The sequence below is a fragment of the Triturus cristatus genome, chromosome 1_2 (genome assembly GCF_964204655.1).
Source record: "Triturus cristatus chromosome 1_2, aTriCri1.1, whole genome shotgun sequence".
Lineage (NCBI taxonomy): Eukaryota > Metazoa > Chordata > Amphibia > Caudata > Salamandridae > Triturus > Triturus cristatus.
This window is the reverse complement of record NC_140580.1, coordinates 764,753,513-764,780,583: the sequence shown is the minus strand read 5'-3', so window position 1 is coordinate 764,780,583 and position 27,071 is coordinate 764,753,513. Positions and strand designations below refer to the sequence as shown.

Below are 27,071 nucleotides of genomic sequence, written 5' to 3'. Positions count from 1 at the left end.
ATCAAGTAGAACGCTCATTTAATGTGTCCATGCACAGACCATGACGTCGGTGGAAGCTCACTTAGTGGGACTGATCTCTTAAACTCACTGCACCAAAGATTGTCAAATGTGTGAAGGTTAGAACTTGTTTTCCACACACGCACAATGTATTTTTCTGCGTCTTTAAAGTCCCATTCTTCTGTCTCAGCAAATCCTTTTAGGAATTTCACAGGTTTAGCAGTTAAAGTTCCAAGATTTGTTCCAATTTTGCTCATAGTGTCATCACCCACAAGAATGTGTGCCTTGATAGGAACACTGGGCATCTCTGGGTCAAGTTTCTTGTACAGAATATAAAGCAGGATTAGATGTCTTTTCTCGCCTGTTCAATAACGTATCCATAACTCTGACAATCCTTGACTTATGAACATTGCAACAAACCTAGGTAGCGCAATAATAACATCTATGTCATTTGACAGTACAATGACTCGATTGGAACCATTTCGAACAGCCCACTCAACATATGACTCAACACGAAGGTCAGCTTCCTACAATTTGCTGTCAAATTCTTGAACAATATGGCCCATACCTTTTGAATATATATCTGCAGGCATCAACACCTCATTGACAATCATTCTACTTGCACTAATTTGAAACGCAGTGTTCACTGAAGCACCAGCAATGTTTCGGCAAGTTAGCATCTCCAAGTTCATCTTGTTCGATGTTGATGACCAAAATTTATTAAGATGTAAAGGTATAAGTGTCAAACTTTTGATGCAGGCAAGGTCAATTGTTCCACTTCTCTCACATTCTTTGACAGATAGTTCAAGATAACTGTCAAAGACAATGCGCAGTTCTTACAAGGTGCACACTGACTTTGATATCTGTAGAACAGACCTCTCAGAAGTTCTGCATGGCTGAAATCCTGACCATTCGCAATTGTGACATAGAGTCCACAACAGCATTTTTCAATGAGGACACCTTTTCGAATTGAAATTCTTCAGATGAAAGGTTTTTTTCGAGCTTGTGTACAAGCATGTGCTTCAATGGTTTGGTTGCAGCATCTCCATCAAATAATGCTCTTGTTGGAAGAAGATCATGCAACAGAATGTCCTTGATAAATTCACCCCTTTCTTTTGGTACATCCATCTCTATGCGCTTGCAAAAGTTGGTTTTGCAACTTAATTTGTAGTGGCTGGTTGAACAAAACTCTTAATATGGCATTTAAAGCGTGGAAGTTTATAATTAGTGATTATGTCAAACAGCTTTTTCTCTTTCAATATAAATCTCTCCTGTTTCTGTTCTGCATGTAGTTTCGATCTATGGTCCAGGACATCCAGAAGATGTGCCTTTTATAAAGCTATCTACATATGGTTTGGTCATGAAGTGTTGTGTAGTTGCACAGGATCAGTAATTTCAAAGGGGTTTCCTTACTGCTGCATGAAGAGAAGAAGGCTGTCAACATGTTTATTAAACCACTCCCCTCTTTTTCCTACAAGTTCGAGGAGAGGAACAGTTTCACGAAGGTCCATTCATTTTGAATTTGTCATCTCTCTGAAAACATTGCAAATAGAAAGGACTCCATGGTAAACTAGCTGCCATTGAGCAACATATTCACTTTTAGGTGTCTGACCAACAATTCCCTTGGAGCTTTTCTATAATCTCTTGATCGTCGTTTCCAGTTTCATATGTGGAGCTACAGCATTGAACATTACCTCTGTCTTTCACCACAAAAAGTCTTTGGACGAATTTTCTGTAGAGGTATGGTTTTTCCACTTTTAGCTTCTTCACTCTTTCCAAATACCAGGACCCATGCATCAGGTAGTTTATGCAATCAAATTCGGGAAACACAGTAATCAGTGACGCCACATTCTTCACGCGCAGCTCCCAATCACCTTCCTGATCAGCATGTACCAAGGTTATCAGTACAGCTATCATGTGTACATTTCCCCAATACTTGCACATTTTGAGTGTATTGAACATTGCCTCACTTTGCATTATGTCTTTTGAATGAAGTGCACCCTTTGCCTTATTCACTTCTGAGATTAGATATGCAAAATCTAATTTGTCATTCTTGCTCCAGAAAGCATTCCAAAACAATGTTTCTATAGCCTTAAATAGGATGGGCATATCTTGTGATGAATAAACATAATGAGGTCCGCTCAATCCTGACTGGACAGTTTTGCTTCCAAAGATTTGAGCCTCAATAAGTGTATTGTCTATGCCAAGTCCAGTGAGAAAACATTTTTGCACACCGCAATGCAACTTTTACCATGTGGAAAATGATCATCATTGGATAAAGATCATCAAATTCTACCGGATTGCTCATTAAAATGACAGCTACAATATGGAAAACACCTTCATTGCAGATAATTGGCAGGATAGACTGGTCTTCATGCTGTGGACGAACATTTTTTTAATTTTTTAGAGCTGTGTATGCTGGTGTGTAGTTTGTGCCTGGAGATTGTATAACTGGTACAAATCCAACCTTCTTCAGTGGGACAGTATTCTGAGAGATCAGAACATGAATTCAATCAGAACATGAATTTCAGCCCACAGAGGAACTGTCATCCTTCAGTCCGCACTGAATAAGCGATATGATAAATTCAGTTAAATCAGCTTTGCAGACTGCAGCTTCAGATAGAAGATCCATGTCCTCAGCCATTTTGAAACTTTTCGGTAGACTGGAACATGTTGATGGCTTGTAGTGATTTTGCACACATTGGCAGCGCAATTGGGTTATAAGTTTGCAGCTTTGTTTGTTTATGCCTACAGCTGACACAGCTTGTTTTCCAGCAGCTACTTCATTGGTACAGTCTTGAAAAAGCACCATGGCTGCATCATGTGTGCTGGATGTTCCAGACAAAGAAGAGCTGTCTGCAAAATCCAAATTATCAAGAGCAGCAATTGTAAATCCTTTCCTGGTACACTGACTTGAAGTGGTGTGCTGTCAGATTCACAAGATTTTACAGCATGAGCCGCTAATAAGTTTCTGCTCCATGCAATGTCGTTATAACTTGTTGATACACCAATTCTATTCATTGAAGTGATTAGCTCTCTAATTTTGCAATTGACATAAATTGTGTTGGTAGTCATCATGTGTAGCAGAGTTTTCTTTTTGCCGTGATGCAATTTATAAAACAGTATTTGGAAAAGACAGTACATTTGCACAGCATAAGGCTGTCGTTTATCGGATTGTCTCCCACTTCTTCGCTTATATCTTCAAAGCCATCATCAATGTTGTTGGTTTCTATTCCAAACTCAAGAACTTTAGTTTGTAACATTTTTACTTTGCTGATATTAAACAATGATGTAGAAAATGTTAAGACAATATCAGGCATTCTTGTTGACTCTAAATCTAAGGGCCCAATTCACAGAACTAACTTAAGACAAAATCCTAAACTTACTACCATTTACTCATTTTGGTATTCACAGAAGGCACTTACTCATTTTGGTATTCACAGAAGGCACTTACTCATTGATGAGTAAGTGCCTTCTGTGAATACCAAAATGAGAAAGTACACTTACTCATTTTGGTATTCACAGAAGGCCCTTACTCATCAATGAGTAAGTGCCTTCTGTGAATACCAAAATGAGCAAGTGTCTTCTGTGAATACCAAAATGAGTAAGTGTCTTCTGTGAATACCAAAATGGTAGTAAGTTTAGGATTTTGTCTTAAGTTAGTTCTGTGAATCGGGCCCTATATCTTTCAGGAAGTTTCTTAAAATAGATCTGTTAGAAATGGGGGTTCTGGTTGGCTATGGTAAGCACCTAAGCCAGGCTAAACTCACCACTTTAGTCAGGGTAAGGGAGTTACACACACAACATAACCCCTGCTCACCTTCTTGGTAGCTTGGCAGAGCAGTCAGGCTTATTCCAGAGGCAATGTGTAAAGCGCTTGCGCAACATACACACACACGTGACACACTAGTCAAACCACAAAAAGAGACTTCGCACAAGGTTATATAAGAATATCCTTTGTATTGTACATTAAACACTTTAGAACATAATCACATAAATCACTGTGCCACTAGGCACTTGTCATGACATCAAATAGATCATAAAATAATTTTGTCAACCAATCAATTGTCATAACAGCACAAGGTAAGCAGTTATAGGTTGGACATGTTACAAAAACACCATCACTGCACATATGGCGAATCCTGAAGTATTGCCTGTTATCCTGACAAAGGCAAGGTATACATAACATAAATGACATCAGGGCATTAGATGCAGCAGTTATATAAATAAATGAAAACACATAGATCATCATACTGCACAGTTACTGGCTATTCTGACAATGTAAGCACCAAACCGATATGCATTATTATATTCGGGCATGTAGGTAGCAGTAACACAGATGAATGAAATCACATGGCTCACCCTGATACCACAGGGCCCGGCGCACCTGAGCTCCTATTATGCAAAATTCCGGGCCGGAAGTAGCTGCACTCTTACTACCTGGAATGTGGTAATTATCCAGGCTGCAAGAGAGGGACCTCCAGTGAGGTTTTCCTCTGCCCGGCTATATCATGGCCAACAAGTGCCCCGCCCCCTCAGCTATACTCCGTGAAATAAGGGGAGTGGAGGGAACCAACGCAAGGGCTTCACGGGGAGACCTCCCTGGGACCACCGCACCAACACGTAAAGGGCAGCTGCCCCCACAGGAGTGGGAACTCACCCACCCGCACACTCACAAAAGACCCCAAAAGCTGCTGGAGCCTTCCAGGCCGTGCGACACGGTCCGAGGCGGGACCCATGTCTCCTGCACTGGCCCAGAGGCCTTGCTTGTCCCCACCTGGGTTTCCACCAAGGGGGGCTCCTGGATCCAGGGCCCCCCCGCTACCATCCCTCACGGTGGGTAGCAGATGACGATGTACTCTGTAGCACTGGCTCAGCAGAGCTGCTCCTCCAGTGTAGGTTTCATCCCAGCATACCTCCACCAGCACGCTCACAGGAGGGGCCACACTGAGGGGTTCTTGAAGCCCAGCCAGCGGATCCCTTGCCTGCGGGAGAATGCCACAGGAAGGCACTTTTCTATTCAACTACTGCACGTCGGCAACCCCCTTGCCTGGGGGGCGGACACACAAGAGAGTTACCTGGAAGCGGGAAATCCCAGCTCCTGTTCATTGGAGACCTGATGCAGCAGAGCCTTGTATCGTAGGTAAAAAAAAAAAGGCGCCTGACCAGGGAAGGTTCCCGTCTCTCATAGCACACCAGGGACTTCCAGGAAATAAAGCGCTCACCATACGCTAGCTGTAGGGTGAATTAGCTCTCCATGCTGATAAAGGAAAATCCGGGGCACACCACATCACTAGCCACGCACTGCTTGCAGCAAGCGAGCCTGCAGTTGAACCATAAAGAGGTCACCACATGCTATGTCACTAAATCACACAGGGCAGTCCACCAAGCCCTGGGAGATCACTAGGGGCACCACGCAGGAACAGGTACAGAAGGCCAGCACACAGAGACCTTGTAGGTAAGCAGGCAGTCCTCCTTGTAGACCAGCAGGGCACACGTCAGCACAACAGACAAGGGAGTTCAATGGTGGTTCCTCCTAGCAGCATAACAGTTCCTTCTGGCAAGGTGCAGTCTGTAGAGCCAGCAGCACCTGATTACAAGTCCATGTAGTGTTTGCAATCATGGGGTCACAGCCCCTGTACTTATTCTGCAAAAGTCTTTGTTCTGGGGCACTTCAAACACTTTTTAGAAGTGCACAACACCCCCATGCAATCCCAACCTCTGGCTCTAGACACACTACAAGGGGCGGAGAAAGCATTGTGAAGGTCAAGCACAGCTCTATTCAGGTGCAGGTGCAACTCCTCCCACCACTCTAAATGCAGCCAAGGTCTATTCAGCCCAGCGCTGTCACCCAGGAAAGGCAAGACACACCTCAACCCCCCTTGTGACTGACTATAGTGAAGACACATCCCCTTTTCCTGTCAGTCTAAACCGGATGGTGAATACACAGCCAGGCAGGGCACAAAGTGTCATAAGCACACAGAAATGCCCACTTCTAAAAGTGGTATTTCTAAGATAGTAATAACAAATTTGCTTTCATCAATAAGCAGGATTTAACACTACTATCCCAAACATACCAAAAATGCCCACGCTACCCCTTTCATATCAGGGAATTCCCAATGCAATCCTAAGAGGGAGCAGCCTCACAGCAGTAAGAAACCAAATAGGCTGTTTGTCACAACCAGGACATGCCACACAACATAGGCGCATGTCCTACCTTTTACCTACACAGCAGCCTGCCCATACGGCTAGCTAGGGCCTACCTTAGGGGTGACCTATATATAGTAAAAGGGGAGTTTCAGATGTGGCAAACACTTTAAATGCCAAGTCACTGTGGCACTAAACTGCATGCGCAGGCCCTGCAGCGGCAGAGGCCTGAGACAGCTTTGAAAGGCTACTTCGGTGGGTGGCGCAAGCAGTGCTGCAGGCCCACTAATAGCATTTAATTTACAGGCCCTGGGTATATGGGGTACCACTGTACAAGGGACTTACAGGTAAATTAATTATGTCAAACAGGTGTTGACCAATTTTAATAAGCTTACAAGAGAGAGCACATGCACTTTAGCACTGATCAGCAGTAGTAAAGTGCCCAGAGTCATAAAACTAACAAACAGGCCAGAACGAAAATAGGAAGAAGGCAAAAAGTTCTGGGATGACCATCCAAAAAGGACCAGGTCCAACATGTTCCTGCTGATTTTACTGCATCCTGTGGTCTTATTTTGGCAGCAAGAACTTCAGGAGTCAAATAAGCTGAGAGCACCATAAGTGGCTCATTCTTTTTGTTAGACCTGCAAAATGAATTCTGGCATTGTACATCCTCACCAGAAAAATCTTAATTTAATTGTTATTGATAAATACAGTCTCACCAATGTTTACCATTATTTCTCTGATCTCACTAAGTGTGAACTCAAAAGTGGCTTTAAAACTTCATTTGCTTTTTCAAAGAGTGCAAACTTAAAGGAAGGCTGGTTGTTATGTTGTAGTTGGGAGCTCATTGTACATTCATATTTTCAAATGTATGCACGCATGTGGTTCGGGTGGGCATACGAATCCGCTGCTAATACATTAACCTCATTGTTTAGATCAGCTACTCGGCTGAAAACTTCATCTTGGAACAAACTAGCTGCAAATAAAAACATGTTTGCCCTTTGAGACTCACATACTCTGTACTTTGTTCTTTCCTCAATCCCTTTGGCCCTTGTTCTGGCTAAACCACAGATAAGTAATGTTGCGACTTCTTTAGAGGGAAATGTCCCCACCTCGCACACCAAGGAAAACTTTCTCATATGTAAGTCTCTTTTTAATACACAAGAAACATTTAATCAATAGTTGAACTGATCTTCATTTTATTGATGTTGAATTAATCAATGATATAGTGTTATATTCACACTACATGAACACATGTTCTATGATTCTCCATATTAACACAACCCAATGCATTTCTGGACCTGCCCTTCATCGGGGGGGAAATTCCTCGAATCTACAATAAACCTCTAATTAATCAGGTAATCTGAATCCTACCAATCAAGCAATCAAAAAAAGAAGTAAAGGAGAAAGTGATCCCTACTTATACTTTTTGTATTCAAACAGTGCCAACAAATCTTATATTGGCTAAGAAAATCTGATGCATAAAAATGATCACATGCAAAAAACCGACCACATAAAGAAAATGTAATAAAAAAATATGGTGCAAATAGTGATTATTTAATGCACAAATATTACTATTGTAAACATGTCTTTCTGCCATATAAATGGCGTGACTGTTAGTCGTAAAATCCACCAAAGTTAACTGAACAAGTGAAACGCCCCAAGTCCAATAAGCGGGAAGCTAAAATAAAGATTCCAATGTCACTTCAAAATGTCAGTGTGATGGTCACCGTGCAAGTTTACAGAGTTGTGCACATGAATAACCCCAGAATACATGTTATGAAATGGTAAACACTGTCAAAGAGCCCGTAATTACGTACCTCCGTGTCGCCGCTATAATGACCATGCGTGCTGACAAGGTCATGAGATAAGCTAATAAAAGTTCAAAACAGCCCATAATTGCGTGTCTCCTTACCGGAATGTTAGTAAATGAGTTCTCATCAGGAAGGTAAACACTGTGTGAAATGATGAGTTTAACGCGGCTGCATGTCAAGTACACAAGACGTGTGGAGAAAAAGGATATGGAAATAGAAAGAGGCTAAATCAAACGAGAGTATGAAGCGCTATATTGGACTAGTTTAAAATATTGTGCCAGACTGGTCTATGCAGGATCCATTTAGATGCCAGAAGTGATCTTTAAGCACGAAGCATAAAAATAATAAAATTAAAATATCAAAATACACATGCTATTCAAATAGACTCCTGAAAATAACATGGAACCAAGGTGAAAACTCAATAGGTAAAGGATAAAAACTCAGTTAGAAATTCTAGATATCATAACAAGAATGTTCTCTTAAGGGAATTCAGCAGGGTGTAAGCATACGCATTTCCAAGTTATAAATAACAACTAAAATCAATACGTTCATTACGTGCCTTCGGGTTGACTGAGTCAAGTCTTTTCATCCAATAGATTTCTTTTTGCAGAAGGTATTTATGATTATTTCTACCTTCTTTAATGGGTACACTGTCCAGTTTAAGGAACCTTAACTGGCTTATATTATGATTGTGAGCATTAAAATGTACAGCGATGGTCGATTTAGGATTCTCAGTATGGACACTGCTGTTGTGTTCGGTCAATCTCACTTTAATTTTTCGTTCGGTTTTCCCCACATATATACCAGTTCACATGCACACTTCAACAGTTAAATAACATTCTTAGAATCACAAGTTGCTGAAGTTTGCAATTTTATAGGAGTTCCTTGGGCTGGGTGCAAGATGGTGTTACCTTTTATAAAGTTATTGCAGCTAGCACAATTAAGGTATAGTGCCTTTGTGTGTTTGACTAATGTGATTATCCGATTTGGATAATAGTTCCTTCAGGTTTTTTGATTTTTGGTAAGTGAAAAGTGGCTAATGATTGAAAATGCCTTAACATTCCGCTTCAGTGTGTAGCATCGGTCAATATTTTAGGATGACGTTTCTTACTTTTTGACTTCTGGTGGAGTATTTTGACACAAACACAGTCCTGTCACTCTTATCATTTGGTTTTTCCACTTCAAGAAGTTGCATCCTGTATTTAGATTCAGCCCTAACTATGGCTGTTTGTATGACTTTGTTAGGGTATCCTCTTTCTCTAAATCTAGTAGCAATTTTTTCTTGGCTGCTTTTGTAGTGACACTCACTTTAAGAAATTTGTTTTAACAGTAATAGTTGAGAATAAGGTAAATGCCTTTTGAGAGCCATTTGGTGAAAACTGTTGTAGTGCAATAGGTTATTCCTATCAGTGGGTTTTATAAAAACATTAGTAGCCAGTCATCGATTCTGTACTGAAATTTCTACATCGAGGAACATGATTTTATCAGTACTAATAATGTAGGTAAAATCAATTCTTTCATTTACCATGTTCAAAGCACTAATGGCGGATTCAAAGTCTGATTGATCTCCCTTCTATATAAGGAAGATATCATCAATATATCTCTGAAATATGATTAGATTTTCAAACAAATTCTGTTTAGAAAAGACATTGTCCAGTTCAAAACAATGCATGAAAAGATTAGCGTAACAAGGAGCAGTGCAGTTTCCCATGGAAGTTCCAGACAATTGAACCTAATATTCATTATTCCACTCAAAGTAACTATGGTACAGAGTAAAGTGCAGAAGTTCCAGTAGGAACATTTTCAAATCTTCATTCATGGAGGCGTTTATCAAAAATGATTCAATTGCTTAAAGACCAAGGTCATGAGGGATGGAGGTGTATAAATATCTTACATCAATAGTGCATAAAATGGGGTTTGTATATTTCTTAAATTCAATGCATCTTATTTTATTTAAGAAATCAGCTGTGTCCTTAAGACAAGTAGACATATTCTGAAAAATCGGTTGAAGTTGACGATCCAAATACTTTCCTACAGGTTCATGTGTAGTATTACATATAGAAACGATAGTCCGTTTGTATATTTCTTAAATTCAATGCATCTTATTTTATTTAAGAAATCGGCTGTGTCCTTAAGATAGGTGGACATATTCTGAACAATCGGTTGAAGTTGAAGATCCAAATACTTTCCTACAGGTTCATGTATAGTATTACATATAGAAATAATAGTCCAGAATATCGGTTTATGTAAATCTTTATGAATTTTGGGTAACATATAAATGTGTGGGATGCTTGGATGTTCCTGTATTAGATAGCATTTATCAGCTTCAGTTATAGTACCCATGGACATAGCTTCATTAATAATGATCGAAAGTATCTTGCTAAATCCCCCAGTTGTATTTGGCTTAATTTTCATGTACGTCATTGTATCCTGGATGTGATTGTTGACATTTTCGAGGTAAAAGTCGGTATCCAAAATTACAAGGGCTCCGCCCTTATCGGCCTTACAGCAGGTGATAGTTTTGTTCAGAGCAATTTGTGTGATAATTTCCCACTCCTTACAGGTGAGATTCGAGACTTTGGTATTCCTTGTTTTGAATACTTCATGCAATTCCCTTTGTACTATGAGTGCGAAAGAATCAAGAATCTTATGACTTGTTTGAGCTAAAAATTAGGTCTTACTTCTTAGTCCTAATAGAGTAGCTTCCTCTCTGTCTGGTCTGGTAATATATGTGAATTAAATCATCGCTATTTGCACCATATTTTTTAATACATTTTCTTCATGTGGTCGGTTTTTGCATGTGGTCATTTTTATGCATCAGCCAATATAAGATTCGTTGGCACTGTTTAAATACACCAAGTATAAATTGGAATCACTTCCTCCTTCACTTGCTTATGCATGCTTCTTTTTTTGATTGCCTGATCGTTAGGATTCAGATTACCTGATTAATTAGAGGTTTATTATATTCTAGGAATGTTACCCTGATAAAAGGAAGGTCCCGAAATGCATCCGATTGTGTTAATATGGAGAATCAGTGAATATGTGTTCAGATAGTGTGAATATAACACTATATCATTGATGAATTCAACATCAATGAAATGATGATCAGTTCAACTATTGATTAAATGTTTCTTGTGAATTACAATGAGACTTACATATAAGAAAATTTACCTTGCTGTGCGAGATGGGGACTTTCCCTCTTCGGAAAGCGCAACATTGCTTGATTCCCACAACTATAGATTAGAAGGCAATACCTACTTGCACCCAACAAAGTGCATACAAGGATAACAGTTAACCAACACTCAGGAGTGCGGCTGTCTCTTCTCTACCGTTCTAATCCACAGATAACACATTGAAGTTCCTCTGTTTTTGATCAGTTGCTGGAAGTGGATGAGGGGTAGCCATCGATTTTCTAAGTGGATGGGCATTGGGTTTGGTTGTCGTCGCTTTCTCAGAAGACTCGGATTCTTGTTATGATTCACTAGTTTCTGCTATTTTTTGACAAATTTATTCCAGGGATTTTTCCATTGTATACGACTTGTAGCACTTGATGTTACAATGATAAAATATTTGATCCTTTTCATCATCAGTTTCAATCTTTTGTGAACTTTATCTTGCCATATTTCAGCAACATCTCAATCTCTCTTCTGTCCAGCCGCAGTTGATGTTAGATTTTCTTTTGGATTAGTTCGGCATATGACACATTTTTCTTTGTTGAAGGTGTTCTCAGATTTTGTAGTCAACAACACTCTGTCAGGAGGTAAAGATCCTCTGCTACCACCTGCTTCGCTCATGTTTACAAATTTTAATCAACGGAAAACATGAAACAAAATCAATATTATAATAAATTACCAATATGATGGCTAAAAACACATTATTATAGAGAGGCCATTTTGGAAATGGCGGAAGGGTTGCTCTGAGGAGTTATTTTCTGTTTCTATAAGACTACTTGACCCCCAAAACCTGTTTGACACCAACATGAAGTATATAGGTTTCATGGTACCTGAAGTATTACATGATCACTGCAACACATCTGCCATTTTTAAAAATGTTCTCCAGACAAATTCAGCCCGGAGTAGCATTGTCTAGCCAAGCTAAACTACTTCTTTAATGATACAAAATCACAAATCAAAAATGAAAATCTCTGGTCAACAATTTTTTCATGGAGGTATATCAAGAGGCCAGGACTAAACTAGAGCACAAGCTCTCCTTCCGCAAAGCCCTGAAAACCTGGCTGCTCAGGTATGAATCTTCCACTCTGTGGCTACCTGATGACCTGTGATGTCTGTTTTAGCGCTGGGAGGCCTCCGGGTAGTCATGCACTTTATAAGAGCTAGATTAGATCTGCATGTATTAGATCCAAGCAGGGAGCTATGTCATTCCTCTTCTGGCATCGTAGTGCCCTAAGACTGCTAGTGAATTTGCTGCAGAGACAGAAGGGGCTAGGAAGGAAGACAATCTCTTTCCAAAGGAATCCATATATCGTCCCTTTCTGTTGAGTGGGCGGTACATGAGGAGAATAGACTGAATGGACGCATCTGTGCCGCATGAGCCACAACTGAGTCCGATGTGGGTTGACCATCAATCACAAGTGCTATTTGAGAACCTGTATTTCTTTTTGAGACGTGGTACTGTAGCCCAGACAGAGGCTGGGATCAGCACTGTGTTTTTTCCTACTAGGCATTTGTGAGCCACTGTGGGAATGCCTTTACAGAAGGTTCTCTAAAATCACACAAAAATCCTCTTGCTGGATTGCCATGGGAAGGACAATCCTCTTGGGTGCAATTTCTATTAGGATGAGAGGTTTTTGTAACTCCAGGTGGTGGCAAGTCGACTGTCATGGGCTCCACATCTTCAGGAGGATCTGCCAGATAGTTGTCTCAGTCCTGTTCTTTATAGCATGGTGTAAAACGTTGCTTCTTCCTCTTCAGCCTTATATTCACCTCCAGTGTCAGGTCCAGTGTAGGACACAGAACTCACAAGCAGAAAATTTGAAGCTGAAGTGGCGGGTAGTGCCGAAGTGGAAGAGGCCAGTAGGACTGAAGTTATGATGGTGGAACAATAGATGGCAGCCGAAGAGGTTGCAGTGGTCGCTGTACCTATGGTTAAGGTACAGATGAAATCTTCACATGGCCGTCATCATGGACTGCAAGTAATTTATTAAGTCAATGGAAACCTATACTATGGGCTGCGCATTGTATCATCCCTTGTTAGATCTATCCTCTTCGTAGTACTGGTCGTAGTGCTTATTGTAGTGTGGGTGGCCATATCATCAATCAAAGCTCTCTTCCTTGCAATGGTATGACTGTTATTGACATGGTGGAGGAAAAGAATTGCCCTAATTCAAGTGATCATAATGCTCCTGACATTTTATGTGTAGATTAGGCAGGCTGTGGGTGTTTCCTGACAAACCGTCATCCACAAAATCTTTGTTACCTCCTTCTATATCAGCATTCAGTATTTTTGTCACAGGAGCTGGTGAAACTTTGGTGGACAGGATGGATGGTGACTACAGGAGCCATTAACAGGATGGTGATCGAATAGGAAGTTGTTGATAGGATGGTCATAGATTTGGAAGCTGTTGTTGAAACAGTCATTAATGATGGAGTGATTTCGTTTTTTAGATGGAGTGCCCATTGGTGAAGCGGTCATCAATGGAATACTTGACCATGGAGGCTTCGGTGATGATGGAATCCTTAATGATGAAAGGGATTAAATGTTCTTTGTCGACGGGAGCAGTGAAGATTAGATGTCTTCTTAGAAGATGAGGGCAAAGTTTGAGCAGATGCAGATGAGAGCTTTGTTGATGGTGCTTTAAGTGGGAAAGCCTCTGAGGACTGCCTCACCTTAGATATCCTAACTTCAGCCTTTTTGGAAACTTTCAAATAAATCATTGATAGATTAAGTTTCTGAAGTCTGTTTGCCTTTGTAAGAACCAAACAACACTTTTCAAACTAGAGAGGATCCTGCTTTCTCTGACCTGAAAAGACTTGATTGAAGGTTTTAACAAAATTTGCATTCCTGAGGATAGTGCTATGGGTGTAGGCAATATTAAATCTATCATGCAGATCCTCTGCATGTAGGTGCGTTTTGCCAGAATCTCCAGGACAGAGCTTTCTAGGGGGGTGTTGGGCTCGGCATGGTGAACCCGGTGTTACATGACAAGTGATACTTTCCCAGGCTTGAGGCATATATGGTAGTGTAGGGTGTATCATGACTATTGTGTCCTAAACAGAGCTGTCTGAAATTATTCTGCACATATGGGGGGTTGGTGTAGCACGGCAGACATCTCGTCTTCGTTCTGAGCCCCTCCTTGCCGGTAACATTTTCCAGATTACATACGCCCTTCCCCACCATGCTGGTACTCCACCCTGTACTGCTCCACGTCCCCATCTACCTGCATTGATATTTCGTGCACATGGCAAGGTGTCTTCATGGCAGATGAATGTGCCAATGAGATGATGTAACTGTGGCATCTTAATCTTCTGCCCCCAAAACTTGGTCTTGCTTGACCCGAGACCCTTTCAGACAATTAAAAAGCTCTGCTCCCCTGTATTTCAGGGTCCTTTCTTCTGCTTTCACCTGTTTGTCCAAATAAGATCTGCTGTACAAGATCTAGAGTAAGTTCAGGTATGTGTCTTAGGAAAATGTTCCATAGGTTGTCACCTGGCTTGTAATGTATGCTAAGTACCATTTTGGTGACCTCGAAGGTGACCCTTAATTGCACTACATCAAATAAATCTTGTCTTTCGCTGAAAATGTATTTCACTACTAGGTTTTATTGTTACCTTGCACTGTGGACGGGCTGACGTGTTTTTCATTTTTTCTCATAGGGAACTTTTTAGTGGACTTCAAAATCATGTGCGTCATATGATTAAAAACTTCTCGGCCCCAATAAGGCAGGGATTATGTCAAAGCAAAACACAAGGCCGGAAGCAAAAGTTCGGCTTAGGAAAACATAGCAATGAGCAAGATACCAAAGCTTCAAATGAGAAGGTATTTATTAATATGAAATAATATTTGTTTTCTCCTTAACATCGGCTCAGCTTTTATGGCAAATATTTCACATATTATCAATGTGATTTTTACATGACATTTTCCAAGAACATTCAGCGCTTGCAAATATTATAAAAGTTCACTTTCGGAAAAAGCATGAGAGTTTTAATTCAACTTGTTATACAGCAAACCAGGCATATTTTAGGCGCTATTTTATTATATTATGTGCTAACGTTATGCTATGGGGTATGTAACATGCTTATACTGTGTAATGAACAGTCAAAATGTGGAAACGGCTTAGGGTCAGATGGGGTGAAGCCATGTTTTCACAGACCTCGGTACGAGGGCCCAGTTCTTGCCCTAGTTTGGGGGGCAGCAAGAGGTCCCGAGTTCAGCGGACTGGATGACAAAGCATCTGCGGCTGCCACCCATCCTAGCATTATTTACACTGGGAACGTGTAGCAAGCTGCTTTAGGCTGAGCAAACCTCTCTTTTCAGTTCTTAGCTGCGGGTCAATAACCAAGGTAGGGAACGGGGTAATGGGAAAAGATGCACATATGGCCTAGCAGCTAAGTTACTAACATGGCATCACATGGCCTAGCAGCTAAGTTACTAACTTTTGGACATGTGACACTGAATTCTCATCTGACTTCAGTACATGACCCAAAATTAGCTGATTCTGAAATGACTTTATCTTCAAGCTCCTTCCTTTGTAACTTTGGTTAATGAATACACAAACTCTATAGTTTGTTTTTTAGTACTGACCTAGTTGATATGGATCCTACTCTTCATACTGGTCTAGGCACATGTTCCTGCCACTACAAAAAACATGTTCTGTGAAAATCGCAGACCTGCCCCTTTAAGCAAGCTTGTGATCTATAAAATAACTAAAAGTGTGCTGTGATGAAGAAGTGCATGCATCTTCTGATTCTGCGCCAGTTGCAAACGGGTCATAAATCCGGCCAGTAGAGCCTTACCGGTCTTGTCCGTAAAATCTAATCTACAAAATATAAATACATTCCTTACCACCATAGTAAGTGGGACACTTTAAGGTAATTAACAAAATCCCATATGTAGCCAACTTGGAAGAACATGTCTTTACTACATTGGTGATTTGGTCTTATAGTGACTGCTCAATAGCAAGGCCCAGGTTTTTCAGTCTAGCAGTCAAGTGCATCGCCCTCCAGGTAAGAGATCCTATGGGTCTGTTCTCTCAGGCAAGCTCTATGTTAGGGTCTTGTGCACATAATACCTTCCTATTGCTGCTCCTGGTGACCCAAACGCAGTGGTGAAATTGTTTGAAACTGTCTCTATTTATTGTTTCTTTAGCCTTGGGCTGAATTTAAAAATATTTTGTAGTACCTTACCGGTTACATTTTCAGGATAAGGGCTGACCTGAGAACCAATAGCAACCAAGCAAAACAAATTGTTGCCTAGACCTACAATGCACTGAGCCAGCACGTGAAGCAAGCAGAGCCACATTTTCTAGAAAGTCTTACGTCAATGGTGTGTGAAATCACACAAATGCATGCTCAGTGGTGCCAGCAAATCAGTTTGCATTGAGGTAGCTAGACACTTTGCTTAAAGGCTTTGCTTAAAGGCTTCGGCAGGGAAGCAGCTGCCAAGATCTGAGGCGATGATGGAGATAAGTGTGGAGAGGAGTTATGCAAGAGTAGGGTAAATGAGAGAACAAAAAGGCACCGAATGAAACAGAATGAGAAGAAGAGGGTTGAGGGGGAAAATTGAAATGCGATTACAGAGTTAATGCGGGTGATAGAGCGTCATGCGATTCTGAAATTTGTAGGGGTGCATCATATTCACTGTTAGTCAGCACCCGCATATTAATCGATGTGTGCTAAGAAGTGTCATAGAAATGTATTGCTGTAATCGTTTAACATAGAGGTGATTAGAAATGTAATAATGCTTTTCGTGAAGAGTAACGTTGCAAGTTATTGTGATTATATGTAGTGAATGCATAATGATTAGCTTTCGTGCAATGCAATGTATTAGGTTAAACGTGCGCCATGTTAAAGTTACAAGTGCAAGTTGCTCACTCACGTATATGAGAATAATTAACTAATGCTTCGAGTGTGATTTAATAGTGTGTTTAAATTGTAAAGGCCTGATCGCATATATGTTCAAAGAGAAAGGCCTGTTCATTTTCTTATGTTAGCTAATGTTGTAGGCCGAAAGTGATTTCCCTTGGTAAAGGCTTTTGGGTTGCAGGAAAATGTAAAATCTTAAGGACGTGAAATATTTTTCGTTCCCATGTTTCTGTTGCAGGTGCATGGACATATAGCTCGTTAGTGAGACTAGGTCTTTGTTTTAGGAGTTAGGATGCTGCGAGAAGCCAACAGGGGAGTGCATTGGAATGTGGAGATGATACTTTCAGCGGAGAAGGTGCCTGGGACCCAAGGTCAAGCTAACCGTCGTTGGATGCCAGACAAGCTTGTAGGAAAACTACTGGGAGAAGACCTGGTTGAAGAGGTGTGCCGAAGGGCGTGTTCTATGATTTCGGGGTTTTGTATTAGGGACAGTGCCCTGTGGGTTGAGCAGTTGAGGTTTAGACGGGAAGCTAGAAAGAGTATCTTAGATCAAGCTCTGACTAAGTGAATGTACTTCTTAGGAAGTCTTCACTTCTGACACCTTTATTCTCTTGCCTGGGATGGAAAATGCTAAGTAGGGATGTCACCTTAGAGTTAGTGTAGGGATAGACTAACGCTTTTCCTTTTTAGACTAATGATTCCTAATTTGGATATTGACTTAACCATTGCTTTCTTGATGATTGGAGTCAGTGATTCTTTTTGTTTTGAGTCGGATGAGAATCCTCCGTAGACTTGCTTTTGTATTAGTGCCCATTTATCTTCTACACCTTGTACTGAGGTGTCTTTATGTTCAGCTATTATTGGTTGTAATAAAATCTTATACATTTTAGATTTGGAGTCAGTGGTCCTATCCAAATTAAATCTAATTTTGGTGATTATGTTTTGATAATTGTATTTCCTCCCCTCTGCACTATTTAGCAGATAAAAAGATCCTGGCGACCTGAGAGGATTCTTGGAGATTACCAGGTAGGCAAGAATCCTGCCTCATCAGTTGGTAGCAGAGTAGGATGGTTATCTCTGATAGTGAGGGGAGATCTAGATCAGGATAAGAGATTCTTGAGGCCCATAGAAGTCAAGTGATGGTGATTCATCGGATGGTGAGCAGCGGACGACGGCGGTTGATGGTGATTGATGGAGAGTAGCAGTGCGGCGGAAAGCAGCAGTTCGTGGAGGAGTGAGTATGAATAGGGTGAGATGTTTGTAGATTGCGGTGTTGATTTTGTTGTGTGATATCTTGCGGAGTTGGAGTGAGTGTTGAGTGATTGTGAGATCAGGCTGTGAGCGCGCGCAGCCCGGGAAAGTCTTAGGCTCGACGAGTAGCTTAAGCGATTGTGGTGTAGAAGACACCCAAGGTAGATTTTGTTGACCACTGAAAGGGGATCGTGAGACGTCATCGATTGCCCGGACCGAGATAGGGGGAGCGAATGTGTGAGTGCGTGAGGAACCAACGCTGGTCGTGGGTTGTTGTACGTGGAAGTTGAGTATTTGTAACCTATCAGAGGTGATTGTCTGGTCGTTAGCGGACAGACGGTTGCATGCCGAGGTCGACAATTTCGAGAGACTGTGGACGGACAGTCAGAGAAGTAACTTGTTTGGGACAAAGAGTTATTTCAGCGTGTAAATGGGACAAATGCAAGGGTGAGATGTGAATCGTGAAGGAGGGAAACTGCTGCGAGCGGAAGACGAGTGACGTCAGAAGGTGCCACGCTGCGATAGGTCGGTTGGTGTGAGTCGCCCTGCTATTGGTGGGTTTGACATCAGGAAGTAAACGAAAACATTGTGTGTGATCGAAAATTGCTCATCATGAAATGTTTTAAAGTTTTCCGAGAATTATGTAGAAGTGACAAACATGTGGTTACTCCTGGGGGAGAAGAAGCCCCTCCCGAGGATACTCCGGCGCATTATATGGCAAGAAATGTGGGGTTGCATACCATAATTTGGCTTGAAAATTGGCTTAAAATGACTCAGGGTGAATTGGTTTTTCCAAGATATGGCTCCTTCAGGTTGGAAGTGTTGTATCAGTTGAAATCTGTGATGGCGGCTTTACGACCTTTGCTGAGACCTACACAATTTGAGGCGTTGCATGCATGGATCAGAGCAGCGCATGACAAGAAAAGAGATCGAAGTCAGGAAAGGGTGAAAAAGTCAATTAAGGCATTTCAGGATGCGAGGTGGGATGCAGAAGAGAAAAGGTGGAGAGTGCAAACAATAGAGGGAGACATGTTGTACCCACTACTGGTGAAGACTGATGGCTCGAAGGTAAAGAGTGTGGATGATGACGACAGTGATACAGATGACAGCCTACTAGAGAGGTTGTTGTCTGAGAGACCACCTCCATACAATCCAGATTCTTATGAAGGGAAGTCAGCTCCAGTAGAAGGGACTAGTGGATTACAGACTCAGCCAGAAGTGAGAGTAGAAGGGAAAATTTCGACAGGAATTGAGGGTACTGGAAACCAGCCTGTAGCCAGCACAGAGGTTGGGAGAGGTGTGAGGGTACCAGATGCTCTAAAGGTACCGGTTACCATTGGTGCCATTGTTTCTGTGTATGACCCAGATTAAGAGAAGGTTAGGAGTTCAGTTCAGTCAGCTGTAAGACCGAGGAGTGTGATCGTGGGAAATGGATCAGAGAGTGGAATGGAGCAGACTCCAAAGCCTTTAGAATGGAGTACGCCATTGCCAGCCACAGCAGATTCCTCTAGGGGACAGGCAGAGGCGAGACCAGTGAGGCCGAGGTCTTTGGCCGAGTCAAGATCAGATTTGCGGATGTGGGCACCACCAGTGAGAAATCAGAATCAGACTGAGAGGACGGTAGAAAGTGAACGAGGCACGATAGTAAATCGTTCTGTTCCTATGAGCATGTCAGAAGAAAGTAGGTCTCAGGAACGGGAATGTGATTATGATGCGCGAGATGGAGCAGCTTGTCAAAAATTTTTTTGAAGGGAGCTTTGAAAGGAAGAATGTTAGATGTTGTAAGGTTGAAAGCAGAAGTAGATGAGATAATAAATGGAAACTTGCCTCTTGAGAGAACGTACATGTACGAACAAGATGAGTTACTCTTTGTAGCGAAGGATGTGACTCGCAAGGCAAGAATTGCACATTAGAAGTTGTCAGATTTGGCCAAGAAGTATGATGTGGACCTGTCTAAAACGAAATCATTGCAGGGGAGTCATAGGTTGCAGTATAGCAATCAAGAATTGGAAGAGAAAAGGGTCATGGGATTGAGAACCCATATCAAGGATTTGATTATAGCAATGCATGCATGGCTCATGCTTGACAAGTGGGAAGAAAGGTGGTCCAAGAAGAAGAGTTCTAGAAGAATGATAGGAGAGACGCCACCTCCAGGTGGAGGGATGACGGAGGTGGGGAATTTCCCTTTACGAGAGGTACAGGATGGAGATACGTGCATGTGCCTTGGAGTAGGGGTGACTTGGCTGCATTTACGAATGACTTTCCCCGTCTAAGGGAAAAGCCTGTGGAGTGGTATAAGCAGGTCAATCGGTTTGTTAAGATTTCGAAGGTGTTGTGGGTCGGCTTCAATACATTGTTTGACATCGTGGTTCCGAGTGACTTATGGTCGGCATGTAAAATCGCTGTTGAGAGGCCAACCTCAGAGCCTGACAGGGATCTAGTCTCAAACGGTCCATCACCCATAGTCATGAAGAAGTTCGAACAGGTGATCACATGGTTGAAGTCGAAAATCTCACCTCAGGATATTGATTGGGTCAAAATAGATTGAACAGTGCAAGAGCCAAAGGAGACAGTGCACGAGTTTTATGAGAGACTTTTGCAGGCTTTTAAGCAGTACAGTGGATTAGATGTGCTAGATACAAAAGACATGGGACAGTTTGTTTCGAAGTTTGTGTTGGGATTGAGGCCAGAGGTTAGTCTCATGATACAGCAGCATTTGATCTGTTGGCAGAACAAGCCTGTGGATGAGATCTTACAGTATGCCAGGTACTGTAGTGATGAGATAGAATCAAAACACAGGAAGTTGAAAGACAAATTGATACTTGTTCAGATGCAAACGGCTCAGGGACAGCCTAATGGAGGAACATTAGGAAGGAAGCAGGGAAATTACCAAGGAGGAAACCAGAATGTTCAAGGTCAGGGAAGACCAAAGTCAATTGATCCTAAAACAGGGATGGATGAGGCGACATTGAAGAAGACCTCTGCGTGTCATCTTTGCCACCAGATTGGACACTGGAAACGCGAGTGTCCTTTGAACCCGATGAATCAAGTGCAGCAGGAAGGAGAGATAGTTCAGGTACCTGTATCTGAAATAGTTCCCACTGTGACTAGACCTAGGATGGTCAAAGGGGGGACCAATAGCCCGCAAGTGCAAGTCCCTCAACCACCTAGGCTTCAGAACATGCAACAAGGAGTCTGAACTTACATGCAGATACCCATGTTCAAGGGAAGTGAGGAGTTTGGTCCGGATCCGTTGGCATGACGGTGCCTGAGAGGGGAGGAAGACTGCACACTTGGAGCAGTCTTAGAGGTAGACCAGAGGGGACCATTTGTGGAGCTGACATTGATGGTCACCCTACCACCTTTTTGGTTGACACTGGTGCTACCTGGTCTACTGTAAGATCAGCAGTAGTCCCCAACCTACCCCTCTCGGGATAATCGATCCAAGTTGTTGGCGTAGCAAATAAGAAACTAACTAGCCCACTGACAGAGCCAATTCCTGTGAAAATAGGAACTTTCAAAGATCGACACCAGTTCGTGGTGTGCGACTCGAGTCCAGTTTGCCTGTTAGGAAGAGATCTGTTGTGCAAGTTGAATTGCACTACCTATTGCACACCAAAGGGAGTTGAAGTACAGACGAAGGATGATGATGCGACCTTTAAGGTTGCGAATCAGCATGTGTGTATAGAAATGTACCCAGCGCTGACAGTGGAGAAGCTTCCACTTGATTTGAGGGATTCTGTGTCAATTGATGTGTGGGACCTCAGTGGGGAAGAGATCGGTTTGGTCAAAGGGGTAGACCCAGTGAAAATCCAGGTCAAGCCGAATGTAGAATTCCCTAGGACGCCCCAGTACAATTTGCCACCTGAGACAATTGCAGGGATCAAGCCTGTAATTGAGTCTATGATCAAGCAGGGAATTCTGAAAGAGATCATGGGTAGCCCATGCAATTCACCTATCATGGGACCACAGAAACTGAGTGGGAAATTCAGGATCATGCAAGACCTGAGAAAAATCAATGATATAGTTGTTCCATGTTGTCCGGTGGTACCGAATCCATCTGTAATCCTGTTTCAGCTCCCATGTGAAGCTGAGTGGTTTACAGTGATTGACTTGTGCCAAGCATTCTTCTCGATTCCACAACATGAGGAAAGCCAATTTATTTTTGCTTTCCGGCTGGAGAACTGTGTGTTAACGTGGTGTCGTATCCCACAGGGGTACACAGAGAGTCCATCGATCTTTAATCAGATCTTGAAGAAGAATCTTGAAGGTCTTGTGTTGCCGCAGAACTCTGTTCTGGTGCAATACATTGATGATTTGCTCGTAGCGTCAGAAACTGAAGACGCTTGCAGGATCGATACCATTGCCTTACTGAATCATTTCGGTACAAAAGGGGGTGGTGATGGACGGAGCATCAGAACCAATCAGACACTCACACCCAGTCAACAGATCTGGGTTGGATCCATCGCCGTTCCTTAGCCCACTCTGCCACCCCAGTTCAGACATGGCCATACGCAAATCAGTCTGAGCCTGTGCCTCATGGGAACAGTCCAGCCCGAACTGCCAAGCCATGTCTTCCCTGGACCGGAAACAAGCTTCCTAGGACCGGTTTCTGGCATTTCAGCCGTCTTCAGCCAGGCTTGCTTGAATCCAGTGGCAAAGTGAGCAAGGGACTCAACGTCTGAGCATACCCTGCCAACTTATGGTGAACAAAGCGGTACAAAAGGGGGTGGTGATGGACGGAGCTTCAGAACCAATTAGACACTCACACCCAGTCAACAGATCTGGGTTTGATCCATCACCGTTCTTTAGCCCACTCTGCCACCCCAGTTCAGACATGGCCATATGCAAATCAGTCTGACCCTGTGCCTCATGGGAACAGTCCAGCCCGAACTGCCAAGCCATGTCTTCTCTGGAATGGAAACAAGCTTTCTAGGACCGGTTTCTGCCATTTCAGCCGTCTTCAGCCAGGCTTGCTTGAATCCAGTGGCAAAGTGAGCAAGAGACTCAACGTCTGAGCATACCCTGCCAACTTATGGCGAACAAAGCGGTACAAAAGGGGGTGGTGATGTACGGAGCATCAGAACCAATCAGACACTCACACCCAGTCAACAGATCTGGGTTTGATCCATCACCGTTCTTTAGCCTATCTGCCACCCCAGTTCAGACATGGCCATAAGTAAATCAGTCTGACCCTGTGCCTCATGGTAACAGTCCAGCCTGAACTGTCAAGCCATGTCTTCCCTGGACCGGAAACAAGCTTCCTAGGACCGGTTTCTGGCATTTCAGCCGTCTTCAGCCAGGCTTGCTTGAATCCAGTGGCAAAGTGAGCAAGGGACTCAACGTCTGAGCATACCCTGCCAACTTATGACGAACAAAGCGGTACAAAAGGAGGTGGTGATGGACGGAGCATCAGAACCAATTAGACACTCACACCCAGTCAACAGATCTGGGTTTGATCCATCACCGTTCTTCATACCACTCTGCCACCCCAGTTCAGACATGGCCATATGCAAATCAGTCTGACCCTGTGCCTCATGGGAACAGTCCAGCCCGAACTGCCAAGCCATGTCTTCCCTGGACCAGAAACAAGCTTCCTAGGACCGGTTGCTGGCATTTCAGCCGTCTTCAGCCAGGCTCGCTTGAATCCAGTGGCAAAGTGAGCAAGGGACTCAACTGGGGTGGCAGAGTGGGATAAAGAACGGTGATGGATCAAACCCAGATCTGTTGACTGGGTGTGAGTGTCTGATTGGTTCTGATGCTCCGTCGATCACCACCTCCTTTTGTACCGCTTTGTTCGCCATAAGTTGGCAGGGTATGCTCAGACGTTGAGTCCCTTGCTCACTTTGCCACTGGATTCAAGCAAGCCTGGCTGAAGACGGCTGAAATGCCAGAAACCCGTCCTAGGAAGCTTGTTTCCGGTCCAGGAAAGACATGGACTGACAGTTCGGGCTGGACTGTTCCCATGAGGCACAGGGACAGACTGATTTGCATATGGCCATGTCTGAACTGGGGTGGCAGAGTGGGCTAAAGAACGGTGATGGATCAAACCCAGATCTGTTGACTGGGTGTGAGTGTTTGATTGGTTCTGATGCTCCGTCCATCACCACTCACATTTGTACCGCTTTGCTCGCCCTAAGTTGGCAGGGTATGCTCAGACGTTGAGTTCCTTGCTCACTTTGCCATTGAATTCAAGCAAGCCTGGCTGAAGATGGCTGAAATGCCAGAAACCGGTCCTAGGAAGCTTGTTTCTGGTCTAGGGGAGACATGGCTTGGCAGTTCGGGCTGGACTGTTCCCATGAGGCACAGGGTCAGACTGATTTGCATATGGCCATGTCTGAACTTGGGTAGCAGAGTGGGCTAAAGAACGGTGATGGATCAAACCCAGATCTGTTGACTGGGTGTGAGTGTTTGATTGGTTCTGATGCTCCGTCCATCACCACCCCCTTTTGTACCGCTTTGTTCGCCATAAGTTGGCAGGGTATGCTCAGACGTTGAGTCCCTTGCTCACTTTGCGACTGGATTCAAGCAAGCCTGGCTGAAGACGGCTGAAATGCCAGAAACCGGTCCTAGGAAGCTTGTTTCTGGTCCAGGGAAGACATGGCTTGGCAGTTTGGGCTGGACTGTTCCCATGAGGCACAGGGTCAGACTGATTTGCATATGGCCATGTCTGAACTGGGGTGGCAGAGTGGGCTAAAGAAAGGTGATGGATCAAACCCAGATCTGTTGACTGAGTGTGAGTGTTTGATTGGTTCTAATGCTCCGTCCATCACCACCCCATTTTGTACCGTTACTGAATCATTTGGCAGAGAATGGACACAAGGTGTCTCCGAGCAAATTGCAGTACTGTCTGAGCGAAGTGCAGTATTTAGGTCACCGAATTGAGAAAGGCAAGAGAAAGGTGTCACCAGATCGTATTAATGCTATTATGAATATGCCTGTGCCTACCACTCAGAGAGAAGTCTGAATGTTCTTGGGGATGGTTGGCTATTGTCGCCAATGGATTCCCAATTTCTCCTTTGAAGCGAAGCCCTTACAACGGCTGACACGCAAGGATGTGAGTGATCCGGTACCATGGGACGAAGACTGCTTGAGGTCATTTTTGAAGCTGAGAGAAGCCTTGTGTTGTGATCCAGCTTTGGGAATGCCTGATTACAACAAGGCATTTGCATTGTTCTGTTGTGAGAGAGAAGGTTGCACATTGGCAGTTTTGACTCAGAGTCATGGAGGTGTCCATAGACCAGTTGCCTACTTTTCAGCTACTTTAGATCCTGTAGCTTCTGCGTTGCCCGGATGTCTCAAATCCGTTGCTGCAACAGGTGTCAGTATTGAAAGATGTGAGAGCATTGTAATGTGACATCCACTTACAGTTTATGTGCCACACTCTGTTGAACTGTTGATGACAAGGACTAAAACACAGCACCTCACAAACAGCAGGTTGACACGTTACGAGCAAGTTATACTTGCTGCTGAAAATGTGACTTTGAAGAGGTGTTCTGTTTCAAATCCTGCGACATTGATGCCTATTCCAAATGTAGATGACGAAGATTGTGAGGATCACAACTGTTTCGATGTGACTGAACTGTGCACCAAACCGAGACCAGACATTGTTGATGAACCACTCCTTGTCCCTGATGAAATTTTCTTTGTGGACGGTTCGTGTTTAAGAGACAATGTTGATCGGTTAAGAGCAGCGTTCGCTGTATGTACCATCACAGGGGTGGTTGAAGCTGCTTGTTTAGAGGGAGTACACTCCGCACAGGTAGCTGAAATCATTGCCTTGACCCGTGCCTGCTTGGCTGCTGATCAGATTCGGATAACGATTTATACCGATAGTACGGGTTTGGTGTCGATCACGACTTCGGACAGTTATGGTCACAGAGAGGGTTCATGACATCTTCTGGTTCGCCCATTAGAAATGGGGAATATGTGAGACAGTTGTTGGAAGCATTGCAATGTCCGAAAGAGATTGCTGTTGTCAAATGTTCAGCCCATTCTAAGGGAAGCGACTTTGTGTCAATGGGGAATAGCTATGCTGACGAAGTTGCCCGGTATTGTGCAGAACTTGGATGCATATTTACTGGAGGGTATACTGGAGAAAGCCAAGAAAGAACCAATCTCAGCATGATGTTAGCCATGGCCGATACATGGGAGGAGCTAAAGCGACTGCAGGATGAGTTTACCGATCAGGAACGAGATAGCTGGATACGGGCAGGATGTGAGAAGGGAGATGTGGATGTGTGGGTTTCGAGTGATGGACCAGCTATGCTACCAGAATGCCTATTGAGTCCAATGGCAAGGTTGATACATGGTGCAGTACATCTTGGCAGAGATGCGATGGTGCGAGTGTTCAGACAGACATGGTACAATCCGAAGTTTCGTGCAGTAGCTGAAGCTGTGTGTTAAAGGTGTGTTACATGTCAGCAGATGAATGCAGGAAAGAGAACTGCTGTGACTTTAAGCCACATTGGGAGGTCAGGAGGGCCTTTCAATAGGATGCAGTTGGACTTTATTGAGATGCCGAAGTGCAATGGGTTGAGGTACATCTTGGTTGTGGTATGTGTCTTTTCAAGATGGGTGGAGGCTTACCCAACACGTAGATGTGACACACTCACTGTAGCGAAGCTGTTGCTGAGAGAACTTATGCCGAGGTTCGGTTTTCCGACCTCTTTGGAGTCAGATAGAGGGACACATTTCCATAGCGAAATCATGAAATTGCTTTGTGCTGGCTTGAATGTGGATCAGATATTACATTGCAGTTACCGACCAGAGGCTTCTGGGATTGTGGAACAAGTTAATGGGACTTTGAAAGCACGGATGG

General features: G+C 43.2%; 1 protein-coding gene across 1 annotated transcript in view; it reads left to right on the top strand.

Moving 5' to 3' along the window:
• The window catches only part of LOC146867983 (uncharacterized), a 239,621-nt gene that overhangs the window by 50,380 nt on the left and 162,170 nt on the right, over positions 1 to 27,071 (top strand). Inside the window, exon 2 of the mRNA XM_085615151.1 lies at positions 14,792 to 14,954. Coding sequence (XP_085471277.1) covers positions 14,792 to 14,954 — 163 coding nt within the window. The remainder of the gene's footprint in view (positions 1 to 14,791; positions 14,955 to 27,071) is intronic.